This window comes from Meles meles, chromosome 2 (genome assembly GCF_922984935.1).
Source record: "Meles meles chromosome 2, mMelMel3.1 paternal haplotype, whole genome shotgun sequence".
NCBI lineage: Eukaryota > Metazoa > Chordata > Mammalia > Carnivora > Mustelidae > Meles > Meles meles.
The window spans coordinates 29,563,541-29,581,160 of NC_060067.1; the positions used below are offsets into that span (position 1 = coordinate 29,563,541).

Sequence of the window (17,620 nt, forward strand, 5' to 3'; positions counted from 1 at the left end):
AAGTTGACAATAAATGCCTTCAGTAAGTGTCTTGATGGGAGACTCAAGATCTATGTAATCATCTATGGAAACTGGCAATGAATAAGGTTATCAAACGGGATAGAGTTTTTTTACACTTTAGTTACAAATGTTTTTCACCTGTTTGATTGTTTTATTATCTATGTCATCTTTTATATTAAACCATTAGTGTGTACTACAGTTGTCCATAGCCTTTGAAAATCTGAAGAAAGTTATGAAAAGCCTCACAGAAAAGTGTGCGTTGTTCCCCAAATATAAATTTTTATATTAATTTTTAGGGCATTTCATAGGCATGTGAACTCTAAAGCGCCCACGCTAAGACTTTAGGAGCAGGGAAATCTATGTTATTTGCTTCGCACCATATCAGAGATAAAGCTTTGTGATGAATTTAGAATATGTGGCTGGCTTAACGTAATGATGTTTGGGGGTTGTGCACTTGAACCCAGTTCAAAGTCTATTAAACATAGCAATGAAAGACTTTTATTAACTTTAAATAAGGAAGCAATAGGTATAATTTAATACATTCATATTTCTGTACAGTTATATACAGGCAATCAGAAGAATTCACTGACAATCTGAGTCATAATGGATGGAAGTTTATACAAAAAATAATAGCAAACTTAATAACATTTATAACCTCAGTAAGTTGTAATTTTTTTAGGTTGGAGTTACGTTACATTCATAGTTACAAAAATACATTTTTGTTAAAGATTTCAGACAGTAACACCCAACATATAACTTCTTTAAGTAATATGAAGGATAACATCATTGAAAAGCTGTGAAATAAAATAAAATGATATAGCTCTACTATTATCTTCAGTTGACCTTAAGTACTATACACCAGTTAACAAAAATATAATTGAAGTAGCTACACTGAAGGGTGGAATCTTCTTTTTATATATTTGAAGGTATTATTTTCACATATTTAAAATTAGAATTTTAAAAAATAACTTATCTTTGACAATATAAAACCTTTTTTCCCAAAGCCATTAATTTTTTGAGATGTATATAGATATAGATATAGACACAGATATACACACACATATTTGGATGTATATATTATATATACATATATATATATTTAGGTGTACATATTATATATACATATATAATATTTTAAATGGATATTGTAAGAAAAATAGAAAATTCTGGTTTGGGTTTTAGAAAGTAATAATGTAATGTGATATAATCATAATAATATGATGTATTATCAGCCTTTGCATAGAGACTCTACAGAAACAAATGCTCTCCTGGCATATATGGGAATACATTAATATTTTCACTTTTTTTTCACCCAAGAGAGTAAGCTTGAATTTCATCCAAATTAATTAGGATGGATTTGGAAGTAAGCAATTCCTTAATTTGTTTAATCGTTCTTTCAATAAATATTTATTATCTTTGCACTATGTGCCATGTAGTTTAATAAGAGAAAAAATAAATACTGATAAATAATAATTACCCAGCCCAGACCCTCAAAGGATCGTTTAGAGAAGAATGATACTATGGAATTAAGAAGAAGTATAACAGACACCATGAAGGAAACAGTACAGAATATCATGGAGGTGCATACCTCTCTTATTACATACTTTAGGCAATCAGAAAAGCTTCCCCTTTATGAAGAAAATTTTAATCAGGATATTGAAACAAACAAAAATAAACAAACAAAATCCTAAAATTCCCTTGGTTTGATTGTTCTCACATCAAATCAGCACACCTGTCAATAAAATTTGGAAAACCATCAAAGTTCTAAACAGAAGTATTTATTGGTGGTGATAGTTCCCAGGGAACTAACTTAATTACTTAGGTCATTGGTCCATTGCGTGTAACTTTCCAAGTGCATCACTATTAATGTGAAGACACCTTTCCCCCTGGGAACCAATAATTAACATTTTAAAAAGGTCTGTTGAAAGTGCTTATCTCTGTTCAACAAAACACTAAAGATGTAGTGCTTAGTGTCCCCTTTCAAGTCATTAGTGAACTAAGAGGCATTCCCCTCCATTTTATCTTCCCAACCTTCCCCTACCCCAAACACACCTCACATTTTGTCTTTCTTCTGTCTCTCTCTCCCCAGCCATCCTTTCCTCCTTCCCAAAGTGGTCAACCTTTGGAAATCAGTGAGCTCCATTTTAACAGAAGAGCATCAAGTGTCACAAAAAAAGTGATTTTGACCAGATGTCCCTTGTCTTCACCTTTCTTTTCTTCTCCAACAAGGGATGCAGCAGCAAAGCTGGGAGTGTGTAAGCCAGGTAGGAGCAAGCACAGTAAAGGAATTTGGTATCTTTACAGCAACAGCTTGGCAGATGTGTTGAGCCCAGAATGAAGCTCAAGGCCACTTTCTCAGTTTCTCACTTTCCCAGTGAATTGCAACCCCTCTTACCAGGAAGAATCCTCTTTGTTTTCCTACCCCCGCCCCCAACTACTCCCTCCCCAAATTACCTGAAAGGGAGAGTCCCAAAGTTTGTTTCTGTCCATACTTGATCCCTGGTCCTCACCATGGACTCCCATCCTCATGCCCAGCCATTTCAGTCATCCAGCTCCTTCTCCACCTCCAGCCTCAAAAATGGGTACAAAGCAGGGCCTGGAACAACCAGCCTAAGGAGAGAGAAGCTTCATTGGTGAAATCCAAATCCCAGCAGGAAGAGGCTGGGGGCGGGGGGGGGGGGGGTAGTCAGGAGGGAAAAAGTGGAGGCAAAGCAATGCTGCGGGCAGGGATCCATTTGGGGTTGGGGATGGCAGTCGTGAGGAGGGGCGGAAAACCGGAGTTAAAGGTTGGAAAGAAGTTGCTAAGCCTTTCGGTGCAAGCGCGCCAATGTTAACCTCGGAAGCTTCCCGGTGCGGGCACGAAAGGGTGTTGAGCGGTATACATAGCTCTCCATACACATTGGGAGCTCAGCGAGAAAAGGAGGGGGCGATGGCAGGCAGGTTCCGCCTCCCCCTGGCCCGCGTGCACACACGCGCCCACCGCGGCTCGGGCTGGCTGAGCGCGGGCGAGTGTGAGCGCGGGCGAGTGTGAGCGCGAGTGTGCGCACGCCGCGGAGAGCCTCTGCCCTCGCCTCGCACCCTGCTCAGGGCATCTTGAGAGCCTGGAAACGTGAACAGGCTTAAAGTATGGCATGTTGCAAAGATGGTTTCTGCCAAGAAGGTACCCGCGATCGCTACGTCCTCCCGGGTCAGTTTCGCCCTCCTGCACTTCCTCTGCCTGGCGGCTTGGTGAGTTCCCTGGGGTCCTGAGGCACAGGGGTGGAGGGGTGGCCAGCTCTGGGCCCCCGCTGGCCGCCGCCCCTCCCAGGGCAAAGCAGACCCTCCGGTCTCCACTGTAAGGTCAGGGGCCGCAGCTGGGTTTTTCTGTGCCCAAGTAGACGCGGAAAGCAGAAGGGCCACCGGGTGCAAGAAGAGTGTGGGTTTGGGGGTGCGTGTGCACTGGGTGCGCCTTTCTTGGCCATTTCTCTGTCCCCCACCCTTCAGATCTGCCTCCTTCAGCTTGGGGCAAGAGACTCTTTCTCTAGCAGATAAACCTGTTTCCACCTGTTCTGTGATGGATTCTTAAAACAACCCCTTCTGCTGTTTTTTTTTTTTTTCTTCTTCTTTTTTTTTTTCCTTCCTTTTTTCCCCCTTTGCGTTTGCAGTTTAAACGAATCCCCAGGACAGAACCAAAAGGAGGAGAAATTATGCCCGGAAAATTTTACCCGCATCCTGGACAGCTTACTCGATGGTTATGACAACAGGCTGCGTCCTGGATTTGGGGGTATGAATGATTTCAAACGCTCACGTGTGTCCTGTCTGTCCCTCTCTCTCGGTCTGCCTGTCTGTGTATCATTAGGTATGCCTCGAGTGGAAAAATGAAAAATCTCTCTCTCTCAGTCTCTGTCTGTCTCTCCCTCCCTCCCCGCCCCCCTTCCCCTTGATGAGACCTCTGACAAGAAGACCGCCCCCACCAGTACTTTCCCATCTCCCTGCCGCCTCAGAAGATTTGCCTCTCCCCCACACTAATTACCTTCCGGGACCTATGCTGGGTGGGGGAGGTTGGAGGGAAAGAGTCAAAAATGGGAACTTGGGGCTGGGTTGCCCAGCTGCGCTGCACCCTGAGAATGGACTTCCCTGCACCTGGCCACTTTGCTCAGAGCAGGTTGCACTTGAGGCAACTGATCCCAAGTCCCTCGTCCTCCCACGTGGTATCTGTCCCTCTGCCAAAACCTCGCCACCGTGTTCTACCTAGGACATGAATCTGGGGCACGAAGCTGCCCGCTCTGCTAGAGAACCCAGTCCTTTGCTGTTCTCCTCCACAGTGGGATGAATTTTTACTTTATTTGGGGAGATGGCATTTAGTTCCCTCCTAAGACTTTGGAGTCCGAGGTGTTTCAGCTTTATTTCTTCCTTAAGTATTTATAATGACTATAATAGAGGCACATCTATTAACTGTACTGCTGCTCTCTTGCATGTTCATATTCTGTTCGCTTATATAATGAGAATCTATGTGGCAAGCATTGTCCTAGGCACTGTGTTCTCAGAATCTCAAGATATAATTCTGACCCCCAAACACCTGTTCAGTCGCTCAGTCCAGTTCAGAGAGAACATATGACTTTACTCCAAGTGTCAGCTCAGGTCTTCTGACCACCCTGTTCTTTCCAACTACACGGAGCTAGTTATGCACTGGGAAGTGAGCTGAAGAAGAAACAAGCTCTATCTTAAAGGAACCTCTTAGTAGTAGTAGCAGTAATAACAGTAATAACCACTAATATTGTATTTATTTATTTGAATTTTCATATATGCCAGGCATTTTATAGGCATTACTGAGAGTAAGTTCTTACTATCCCCATTTTACAGATGAAGAAATTGAGGCTTGAGAAGTTAAGTAACCAGTTCAAGTTCACAGCTGGTAAGTGGCATGGGTAGGATGTGAACCCAGGTCAGGTTGTATATTTAAGAGACAAACCCATGAAGACTGAGAGGATATCAGAGGCTATGTGGCGAGCATCACATGATATTAGCAGCATAGGGCACATTAAGCTTCCTGACTTGAGTGTATGGAGAAAGTGAAAGGGATCAGGACATTCCCGTGATAGAGGACAGAATTAGACATGGTCTCAGGTTTGAAAGAATTATCAGAAGTAAAATAGAATTGGAGAGAGTGGAGCTGGATGACTTTTTTGGAGTCTGATGAGTCTGGTTCTTCTCATTTAACAAATGAGGACACTGAAGATTAGAAATGGAAAGTGATTTATACAGGGACGCAGAGCATATTAGTGGTTGGCTGGAATCAGATCTTCTGATCCCAAACCTTTTTCTGGATTTTATTGAGAAGGTTATAGGGGGTCGTTGAGGGTATTAATTGAGTGCTTGCATGTCGACAGTGATGAATCTGGATGAGAAGGATGAAAGATTCTCCTAGTCCTTCTCACATTGCCTCTCCAGGAGTAGGATATTCAGCCCTGCATTTGCCATCATGCAAATCTGAAAAGAGCCTTCCTTGCAGAAGTGAATCATTTATCAATGCACAATCTTTCACAAGTGACTGGGAAATTATCACTTTATATCCAAAAAAGAATTTTGTGGAGAATATTTCAGATGACGTGATATCACTGAAGACCATATTATATCAATAAAAGAAGTTTTATCGACCCATAAAGGTTTTAAACATGACATTTTAAGTAAGGAAAAAATATATAACAGAAATACCAAATCACACGAGTTTAAGAATTTATTAGAGAATTGATGTGCCTGGACATAAAGTGAAAAATTATAACTGAAATGAAATGGTTTTATTATTAAATGGTGGAAGTTGAAATAATATCTGCCCAATTGGTTATAATACAAGTATAACTCAAAAAGAAGAAGGAACCCACCGTAGATGCATCCCTTACACCAACCACCTTGTCCCGTAATATTGTGTAGACAATAAAATGAATGAAAGCAATCTTTGTAAGCCATTGTTAGATTCTGGCTAGCTACAGTACTGCTGAACTGTCTCAAGGGCATTATTGGTCATCTTACTTGTCACTGCCCAGTGATCTGCATTACCCACCTGGAGATACTTTCATAGCTTTATGGGAAGAGGTTGAATTCACCTTACTTCAAATGTTAGCAGTTACTTAATCATTAAAAATTTACTATATTACACAATTTGTTTGGCTGTGCTCATAAATATTTGGGTAAACGTGATTAATTTTTTGGAAATGGGTCATTCTCTGTAAAGGCATAGCATACCAAATGTGACAAGGGAATTGTAATTTTCACCTGCCCAAACCATGTAATCTGTTTACAGAATGTTGTAAATGAGCATCACTGAAAATAGTAAGAAAATACTCATTCTTAGCACAGACTCCTGGATACCACAAGTTTGGTCCCTTCTTTGACATTTCAATACTTTGTGGAAAGTTTGGCATTTTAAAAATAAAATGAAAACAATTCAGACTTTGGTCCGTTTGCTATAAATACAGATTTACTTCCTGGTCCCTTTAATCCTACTTCTGCTCTTTGTAGAGCGTTTACTTTATATCTGTTTATACAACTTAGCTGTGTTCCATTTAAAATGAAGCTAAAAGCAAAGATTTGAATTGAAATTGGATGGTTTGTGATTGTTCAGTAGGCCGGCAGGGGTTGGAATAGATTTGGAAACTAAATTACATATTTTTAACTCAGCGGCACAGCTTGCAACAGGGAAGTAAAAGGAACTGAAATCATTCTCTTCTTTTCATCCCTCCAGGGTCTCCTCTCCCTTGTCTCCCACGTTCTCCCACTGGAGAAGAAAAGGGGAAAAGGTGAGAAGAGAAGGAAGGAGGCATGGTGAGAGAAGCCAGATTGGGACTTTTGAAGGGGTGTAGTTCTTTTGGCCTCTGACACATCAGTCTGCTGTCATCTTGAAGTAGCTTGCACCCGCTTAGAAGTGGCATGCAAGTGTACTCTTCCGTAAAGGAGCTAGAAAATCATTTCCCTATGCTCTTAGCTGTTTTCAACACTGTTCTACGCCATCTTAAAAATGCATAGCTACGGTATTAACCTCCAGGAGATAGCTTAGGAAGCCAGCCCTTAACCACTTACATATATTGAAGGATTACACAATTGTACATTTGTACATTTCAGTCTTTTGAGGCACATGATCTGGAGTAATAAATACTTGGAGTAACGATAATTGCCTTGGATCATCTTCCACAACCTCCCTGAAATGGGAACAGACCATCAGGTCAGTTTTGCAAGGTTGCTCACTAGCCTAGCTGGACTTCATGTTAGTGAGGTCCTCTACAGTTTGGAAACCTTTTTGCATACAATATTTGATAAGATTCTCATAACAACACAAAGAGATAAGCAGGGTGGGCATCAGCCCTATGTCAGAGGGGAGGCTGGGAAAAGTTCCAATGAATTGCTCAAGAACCCTAAAACTCCTAATAGACCACCAATAGACCAGGCAGCTGGTCTACTGCTACATCCACTTCTAAAGCTTTCTTACATCCTTCTGTTTACCAGGAGTGAAATTTTCATTAACATACCTTCTTGTTCCTAAGTAGGTTATTAAAATAAGCAAAACTGCATTTCCCCCAAAGGAGCGAAATGAGAACTTTTATTCTAAAGCTTTAATAACATTTTAAAATGGAAAAGCAAATATGGAGAAATATATATACTTAGGTAAACTTGGAATAATTTCCCCACACAAATAAAAATATTCTTGCAATGTTTTCAAATGATCTATATCCTAGCCAAAATGCACTAACCATGTGCTCACCTTATTAATGGAATGTCTACAGAGAATAAACTTTTTAAAATATGTAGACAAAAAGAACACCTCAAATCCCCAGGGCAACAGAAAAATAAAGCTTCATTCTCTTTTGATTTGTCACTGTCATTTAACATCCATTTGTTGAACCAATAGATATTGACATCACTATGTATCAGGAACAATGTGAGGTTGTAAAGGTATTATTCTGAATCAGACACAGGCCCTTGTGAACTTTAGAGCTAAACAGTGTAGAGAGATAAAAATAAAAAAGAAACAAATAACAAAATATTAAAGATGATGCTGTGGAACAGTCTAAAAGCATGCTAAGATAGTGAATTAACTGGGTAAGGGATCTTTTTCAGATATATTTTCAGATAGTAAAGAGTAATTTGTACTTTGAGCCCTAAAGGTAGTGGATATGGAAAAGGTAAGCAAAAGCTGTTCTCAGGCAGGCAGGCAGGCAGGCAGGCAGGCAAGGAAGGAAGGAAGGAAGGAAGGAAGGGAAAGAAAGAAAGAAAGAAAGAAAGAAAGAAAGAAAGAAAGAAAGAAAGAAAGAAAGAAAGAAAGGTGTAAGGATTCTAAGGTAGATGATTAAGTTAGTGTGATTCAGACAGTGAAGGGAGTTTGGTGAAAGGCATTCCGGGAAGGTTGTAACAAAACAAGAAAAAGAATCTCACAGGTCTAGCTCCTTGCAGTAAGCAGAGGCCAAGCAGGCAAGGCCCTTTGTAAAAGAGTTTTGATCCTTTTTTAGTGAACCTGGAAGCCACTGGAGTTTTTTCCGTGGAGGGAATGACCTGATATGACTCAGATTGTAATGTGATCCCTTTGGCTGCTGAATAATAAAAAAGAAAAACTTAGATACAGAGGTTGGGCAATATTGGAGCAAGGAGACCAACAAAATAGTTTTTTCTGGGGTTTGGGGGGAGGTTCTCTTCATTAAGTTAATGGTGGCTTGGTATACAGCAGTAGATGTAGTAAAGATAGATTTAAGTGGAAAGATTGAGGTACATTTTGGAGGTATAATTCAACAGATAATTGGAGATGGATTTCATATGGGTGGTCTTTACCACCCATATGTAAAAAAATGACTCCTGGATTTTTATTTTGAGAAAATGTGTAGAGGATGGTGCTTTTTAAATTAGGGAGGAGGGAAGGGAGGGAGAAGAGAGATGGGGGTGAAATCAAGAAATCAGTTGCGGATATGTGAAGAATGTTAGAGTAAATATGTGGAGTCCTAGTGGTAGTACATATTTGGATATCACACAAGAGTTTTTTTTGTTTGTTTGTTTGTTTGTTTTAAGATTTTATTTATTTATTTGACAGACAGAGATCACAAGTAGGCAGAGAGGCAGGCAGAGAGAGAGGAGGAAGCAGGCTCCTGCTGAGCAGAGAGCCCGATGCGGGGCTTGATCCCAGGACCCTGGGATCACGACCTGAGCCGAAGGCAGAGGCCTAACCCACTGAGCCACCCAGGCGCCCCCACACAAGAGTTTTAACTTCAGGTACACAAGAGTGTCACCAGCATACAACGCTATGAGAATAGATCCCTAAAAAAGAGTATAGAAAGGGCAAGGAGACCAGAACCAAGCCTCAAAAAGCACTAACAATTGAGGAAGGGCAGAAAACTTAGAATTGTCAGAGGAGGATGACTGTGATATAGGTGGGCACTCAGAGCCTGTGAAATTCTAGAAGTAAAGAGAACGGAATGTCTCAGGGAGGAAGGATGAGAAGCCTCTCAAATTCTTTTTTTTTTTAAGATTTTATTTATTTATTTGACAGACAGAGATCACAAGCAGGCAGAGAGAGAGGAGGAAGCAGGCTCCCCGTGGAACAGAGAGCCCGATGTGGGGCTGGATTCCAGGACCCTGGGATTATGACCTGAGCTGAAGGCAGAGGCTTTAACCCACGAGCCACCCAGGCACCCCTCAAATCTTTTAAGATTAAATAAGATAAGGCTAAAGACATGGATATGTTTCATTTCATTCACTTTTCATCAACTCCTTATTAATCATATGGTATGCGTCAGGCACTGTTCTAGGATGGCACCGAGAAATGCATTAGTAAACAAAAGAAATGCAGTTCCCTGCCTTCATGAGCTGACAATTTAGTGGAAGAGACAGAAAATGAGCAACAGAAATAAGTAAAATGTAGTGTCCGAAGTCGATAACTGCTATGGAATATTAAAAAGCAGGGGAGGGGCTGTAGTTTTAATGAAAGTAGTAGGAAAAACTTCAATTGAGAAGGTTATATTTTGAACAATGATCTTAAGTGGGTAAAAAGAGAAGCCACGTTTGAGTTAGAAGAAACACTATGTGTGAAACCGCCAAGCATGGAAGTTAGAGTTGCTATAGTCAAGTTTAACAGGACTGAGGAGTAAGAAGGGGCCAGTATGATACAAAGATGAGGTTGTGTAAAGCTTTGCAAGCTGATAAATACTTTGGTGTTACTTTGAGTCAGATCACAAGTGATTAGAGGGATTCCAACAGGGGCAAGTCCTAAACTGCTCAATTTTCAAAGACTCACGTTGGTTGCTATAGTGACAAAAGCCGCTTAGGGTCAAGGGCAAATGCATAGATGTTTTCGTAATTAACTAGGTGAGAGATGATGGACGTATTGACCAAGCCAGAGGCATGAAACTTATAAAGTGGGAAGAAATGCTCTGGTTCTGGCTAGGTTTCAAAGCGTTGGTCTACTAATGACAGCTAGAATGTAGAGTGTGAGAAAAAAGGAGGTGTCTGACACCAAAGTTTTTGACTTGAACACCTAAAAAATAGAGTTGCCAAAACTGTGGCAGAAGAAGATGAGGGGTGTGAATGAACAATTTGTATATGGATGTGTTAAGTCGAGATGCCTATTGGACATTAAGTGAAGATGAATCTGGAAAGCAGGATGATTGGTATATCAATACATATGGTACTTAAAGCCATAAGACTACAGGGACCATCAAGAGATTAAGGATGAGGGGCGCCTGGGTGGCTCAGTGGGTTAAAGCCTCTGTCGTCGACTCAGGTCAAGATCCCAGGGTCCTGGGATCAAGCCCCGCATCGGGCTCTCTGCTCAGCTGGGAGCCTGCTTCCCTTCCTCTCTCTCTGCCTACTTGTGATCTCTGTCTGTCAAATAAATCTTAAAAAGAGAGAGAGAGATTTAGAATGATATGGAAGAGGCACAGGTATAGAGTTCTGAAGTCTCCAGTGTTAAGAGGTGGGGAGTTCACAAGAATCTCTGTCCCAAGAAGACTGAGGAGGGGGGTCTTTGACATAGGTGGAAAATCTCAGAGTATGCACACTGGATGGTAAGTAAAAAGAGGAGGAGTGATTGATCATTCACCACTACTTCTTCTTCTCTCTTCTTCTTCTTCTTCTTCTTCTTCTTCTTCTTCTTCTTCTTCTTCTTCTTCTTCTCCTTTTTCTTCTTCTTTGTCTTCTTCTCCTTTTGATCATTCACTTCTTAATGCTCCTGATAAATTGAGAAAGAACAGAACATAAAATTGTTCACTACTTTTAGCAATATCTGCCTCTTTGCTGATTTTGACAGAGCAGCTTCAGTGGTGTGGTGGATATAAAAATCTGATGGGGAGGATGGGAGGACCCTCTGGATATTTGTATAAGGGAGCAGAGAAATGGGGTGGTAAGTGGAGGGAGAAGTTGGATCAAGAGAGCTTCTTTAAAAATGGGAGAAATTAAATTATTTTTTAAAGTCCATGGAAACAATGCTGTAGATAGGGAAAACTAGATACTGATGAAAGGAAGTTAAGTGGCTCCAGAGCATGAAAACCAGGTTACAATAGATGACAGAGTGAATAGAAAGGGAAGAACTCGAGGCAGTGTGTATGGATTTTTTTTTTCTGAAAATTCAAAATGTGAAGGGGAAGAGAAAAAGGGAGGGTTGCCTTCTTTTAAGATTAGAAATATCAGAATACATCTGTGTACTACTGGAATAATCTAGTAGGGGATAATGTAATATCACAGTGGAGGGAAGGGATAACCAAAAGAAAGATGTCGTTGAGACCGTAAGAGACTACAGAACTCAGAACACAAATTTACTTGTTATTTACTTGGTTTGGCAAAAAAGATGTACCACCACTATCGTATATTTGCATTTTCTTTAGGGCAAGGATATTTGGTGTTTCCCCAAAAAGGCACTGTAAAATCTAGATATAGGCTATTAGTAACTTTATGGAGATGTAAACAATATTTCACTGGGCTGTTTGTTTTCTTTTAGGTGAAAAATACATCAATGCTCATTATATTGTTTTCTAGGCCTTTTTATTGTGTTTCTTTTTAAAACCTTCTTGTATACAGAACTGGATTCTGAATTAAGAATATTGTTTAACAATTACTCTCATTATTGGTCCGTATGTGACCCTCTTTTGATCCACCCACCCATCCATTCAGTCATTCATTGTACTGTCATAAACATAGCAGTTCAGTCATTGAACAGCACAACGGTGACAACTTCCATCCTGCTAGGGAGTGTCCCTCATCCTCTCCTCCTGTCTGCCCCAACCACAGTTACCACCATCCTGAGTCCTTTTTAAATTATTTCATAGTTTTTCTTTGAATATTACTTTAACTCAACTTTAATTTAAATTTCAATTACAAAAACTTAGTGGTTTTGAACATGTTCTATATTAGCTTTTGGTGTGTTGTTTTGTTTTTTTTCCCCCACTTAATCATGTATCGCTAAGATTCATTCTTGCTGTGGCATATTGCTATAGATCATTCATTGGACTGCTGTGTGATATTTCCACTTCATAGGAACCAGTTTATTCATCTTCTCTGTTGGCAGTAGGCATTTTGCTTATTTCCAAGATTGTGTTGCTGTGAATACTCTGGCCCAAATTTCCTGCTGTAAATGTGCAAAAGTTTCTTTTGCATATATATCCAGGAATGGATTTTTCTGGATCTTCATGTAAGTGGGAGTTCAACTTGATGAGATAATGCCAAACTGTTTTCTGTGGTGGTTTTACAAATTCAAACTCTCATTTACAATGAATATGAGATTCAGGATCCACAAAACCTTCAACCATATACATATACATACATATATATGTATGTGTGTGTGCATATATATACATATATATGTATATATATACTTGAAATGGCATTGGATTGTGAAATAATTAGAATTTTCTGATTTCAAATATGGTCAAACATCTTTCAGACCTTTATTGCCTATAAGAATTTCCCTTCTGTGAAGAGCATTTTTGTCTTTTGCTCATATTTCATTGTTTTTTAAAATGTTCTTCTTATGTATTTAAATACTTTAGTCATTTAAAAAGTTGACCTGGGGGGCACCTGGGTGGCTCAGTGGGTTAAAGCCTCTGCCTTCGGCTCAGATCATGATCTCAGGGTCCTGGAATCGAGCCCGGCATCGGGCTCTCTGCTCAGAGGGGAGCCTGCTTCCTCCTCTCTCTCTGCCTGCCTCTCTGCCTACTTGTGGTCTCTCTCTCTCTCTGTCAAGTAAATAAAATCTTTTAAAAAAAAAAAAGTTGACCTGGATTGATAGAAGGATCATAGGATATAGGAAACACTAATCTTTAACGTCATCTAACTAAAACTTGATAGCTCTGTTTTTCCTGTGTTATCCATGAATATCTCTTCTTTGTTTATTCTGCAAGAAGGCTAGCATTTCTGTATTTTTTTGTGACAAACAAAATTAGATATTTCTTTAAATATATTACTCAAGATTCCTTGTTGTTATTAAATGTCCTAAGTACTTGGTTTTTAGAAACATATCAGCTGTGTTTTGTAAGCTGTAGCTGGATGCATGAACTTAGGTGGCTGAAAAACCAGAAATAGTCCTCAAGTGGGTAGCTAGGGACACACTAGGAATAAGGATCGACATGTTTTAGTCAGTATTAGCAAAACATCTGAGGTCTTTCTCCTGGTGTTACAGCAAATTGGATACTGTTATTGGTGGAAAAAATTAAATCGTTATATCCTTTGACCAAGTCTATACAGCTGAAGTAAAGTTAGCAGTGGAAAGTCATCTGACACATTGTGAATTGTTTTTCTACTGTCCACCCAAGTTAGACTCATTAACAAAAATGGGAATATTCCTATGCATTTCATCTTGGTAGTTTTGGCTCTTTCTTTCAGACCCTACTGAAGATCACTTTGTTTGCCTTCTAAAATGCCAACTATATTTTGGGGATTAAAAAACATTCCCCTATTATGAAAGAAGTAGGATTTTTAAAATAAAATATGTCTTTGATGTTATACAAATGCATATAACATTTATGAGAAGTCCTTCCAAGCCCCAAATTATCTGGTTTCTATGTAATTATGCTCTTAGTAAGGTTGATTTGAACGTCCTAAACAGTAGTGTTAGGGGAAGCGTCTCTAAGAATTATTCTTAATTACATAGCGACCATTATTCATAGAAAACTGATTTATTGGAAACCCATTACATTGTGGCCTGAGATTAGTTCTGGGAAAGGATACAAATATAAATAAAACACATTTTCTGCTTTAATCAGGAAATATTTTTAGCTTAACTGGTATAACAAATGAATCCAAGTAATTTTTCTTTTTGGGAAGTTTTAAATCACTGGTGGGATGATATTAAGAACACAGACATGTAGTTATTCACCACCTAGTATGTGCAAAGCACTATGCTAGTTGAGAAGTTCAAAAGAGGATTAAGATTTCATCTTTGCTGTTAAGGGAAGAAAGACAGGCGCAAACAGGCTATAATAAGATAAGAACAAAGGCATAGAAAGAGCTGCAAGAACATAGCTCAGAAACTAGGCATAAACAAAATTTAGGAAATTTAGATATGGCATGTTATGTAATAGATTGGACATTACATAAGCAATTAACTACTGATTTATTATTTAATTATATCATTAACATAGTAAAGCTAGAATGTACTTGGGAAATCAATACAAGGGGGTTATAATTCTGGCTCTGGCATATGACATTTAAACTCTGTGAGCTCAGTTTCCAGATCCATAAAATTCTCATGATAATATCACCCTTGGAGTGTGTTGTGAGAATTAAATGAAATAGTGTATGGAAAGAGGATAGTAGCCCTCCTGGCACATAGTAGGCCTTCAATAAATAGAATTATTATATCTCTGCTCTTTGCTCTTTGGGGAAAAATCCTTTTCCCTGTGAGCAGTGACACACCAGCATGCCCCGTGATATGTTAACCTCTATCCTTGTTGCTGCATTCCTAGTGTAGGCCATCATCATTTCTCAACTGGGCTGGAATGGCAGCCTTTTATAAGAGCCCTTCCTCTACACTTGCTCCCTCTATAATTTACTGTTCATACAACTGCCAGAGTGATTTTATAAAGAATATAATTCAAATCATATAATTTCCTTACTTCAAACACTTGATGGCCTTCCAATGATTACGGGATAAAAATCAAACTTCCTCATAGCCCAAGGCAGAGCTGAACTGAGTATCAGAGGGAGAAAACTTTGGGAAAGAACAGAAGAAAATCGTTTCTTTTGTATTTCTGTATCCTTTTGCTTGGGAGGCCATTATAAAATTCCACAGACGGAGTAGCTTAAACAATAGCAAGGTCAAGGTGTCAGCAGGCGTGGTTTCCTCTAAGTCCTCTCCTTTGTTGTGGATGACTATCTTCTCTGTCTTCACATGGTCTTTCTACTGTGTGGTTCTGCGTCTTAATCTCTTCTTTTAATGACACCAGTCACATTGGATTCAAGTCCATCCTAAAGACCTCATTTTAACCTAATTTCCTTTTTAAAATACCTTAATTCTAAATACAGTCATATTCTGAGGTACTGGGTGTTAGGACTTCAACATATGAATTTGGGAAGAACATAATTCAGCCCATAACAACCTCTCCATGTGTGGCCCATCTGTCACGAGGATTTCTACAAGTTCTTTTCCATGTAGTTTTAACAACTGTCACTAGAACATGTATTTTAAGTATGTTGCTTAAAAGATGCCCTTTTAGGGGACACCTGGGTGGCTCAGTGGGTTAAGCCTCTGCCTTCAGCTCAGGTTATGATCTCAGGGTCCTGGGACTGAGCCCCACATCCAGCTCTCTGATCTGCGGAGAGCCTGCTTCCCCCCCCTCTCTCTGCCTGCCTCTCTGCCTACTTGTGATCTCTCTCTCTCAGTCAAATAAATAAATAAAATATTTAAAAAAAATGCCCTTTTAGAATATGGACGAGGAGTAGGTCTCTGCCCACTAACTGGTTTTCATTCTTTTTATGTGACTTTCATTTCTTATCATTCTCTTCCTTACCTGCATTGCGCCAGCCTCACTGGCCTCTTTTCTAGTCCCCGAACACAGTAAGGTCTCTCCTGACTCTGAGCTTTTACCCTGAAGTACTTTATGTTTGGAATAACAATTCTCTCTGTTCTACTAGTGGCTCATGTTTACCCTCCAGGTCTCAGTTTAAAAGTTTCCACTTTGAAGAGTGGCTCAAAAATCTAGGCTTTCCCAGCCTCTTACTCCTTTACCAGCCTGTTTTGTACCTCTTATGAATGAAAAGATTCTTCCATTCAATTTATTTCTTTATTATTTACACTCAGACTTTTCTAATAGCATGTTAACTCCCTGAAGCAGGGAATTTATTTATTTATTTATTTATTGTGTTTAAATTTATTTTTTTTTAATTTTTATTTAAATTCTAGTTAGTTAACATGTAGTGTAATATTTGTTTCTGGAGTAGAATTTAGTGATTCATTACCTACATATAACACCCAGTGAGACAGGGAACTCCTAAGTCTTAGTTACCACTCTAGCACCAGGGCCTAGTACAGAACCCAATACTCAGCAGGTGCTCACTCAGTGAATGTTTATTGAGTGAGTGTTCAAATGAAATTTCTCTTCCAATCACATATTTTTAGAATATCACTTAATTTCAAAGACCTATATGATCATGTAAAACAAATACTGAATAATGTCACAAACAAACTAAACAATACGAAGATTGTAATTCCGGACATAAATATTTTTCCAAGAATCATTAAGAAAGTATTATGTAAGAATTGGAAAATACCCATTATTATCATGAAATCACTGTAACTACAAGACTTAGCATAACCCCACACACCTTAAAGTGAATTTGTAAGTAAAAATATCATTGGCCTAATTTCTCTCCTATACTTCCCTTACTCCCATTGAACACTTACAGTAATAATATTTTACAGGATATAGTTGGGCAAATACTATCTAGAAATCAGATGAACACTGTCTGTAAACTGGAATAGAATGAACTGTATCACCTACGGAGTTGCTAGAAATGCAAATTGCCAAGCTCCACCTTAGACCTACTCAATCAGCAGGGCTAGGGTGGGGCCCAGCATTGTTGCTTTAACAAGCCTTTGGGTGATTCTGATCCAGTCAAAGTTTGAAAACTACTGCCCTAAATTGATCTTTAAAGTAATTTTTGATTCTCAAATCTTGAAGGAAGAGAAGAAAAAAATGAAACAAGAGGAAGCCAGAGATGGAGACAAACCATAAGAGACTCTTAATCTCCAGAAACTGACTGAGGCTTGTTGGAGGGGAGGGATGTGGGAGGGATAGGGTGTCTGGGTGATGGACATGGGGGAGGGTATGTGCTGTGGTGAAAGCTGAGAATTGTGTAAGACTGATGATTCACAGACCTGTACCCCTGAAAACAGTAATACATTGTATGTTAACAAAAAAATTTAAAAATATATATATAAATAAAAAATAAAGTAACTTTTGAATTCTCAAGAATCTTATCAAACAAATGGTTCAGTTGTCAGGACATATGCAACCTTAATTATTTTAAGTAACTTACCACTCTTTGCTCTTACTTGCAGTAACTTAGCTCTTTTAATAATTGTTCGTAAGAAACTAGTAGAGTGATTTGTCCCACTCTTGACCCCCTTTGAGTTAAAGCTCTGTCTTCTAAAGTTCAACACACATTGCCACCT

The 17,620-nt window shown here is 39.3% G+C and overlaps 1 protein-coding gene across 1 annotated transcript in view; it reads left to right on the forward strand.

Annotated features, from left to right (window-relative positions):
- Positions 1 to 3,005: 3,005 nt before the first annotated feature.
- The window catches only part of GABRA4 (gamma-aminobutyric acid type A receptor subunit alpha4), a 71,844-nt gene continuing 57,229 nt past the window's right edge, over positions 3,006 to 17,620 (forward strand). Inside the window, exons 1-2 of the mRNA XM_045986060.1 lie at positions 3,006 to 3,228; positions 3,645 to 3,763. Coding sequence (XP_045842016.1) covers positions 3,143 to 3,228; positions 3,645 to 3,763 — 205 coding nt within the window. The 5' untranslated portion in view covers positions 3,006 to 3,142. The remainder of the gene's footprint in view (positions 3,229 to 3,644; positions 3,764 to 17,620) is intronic.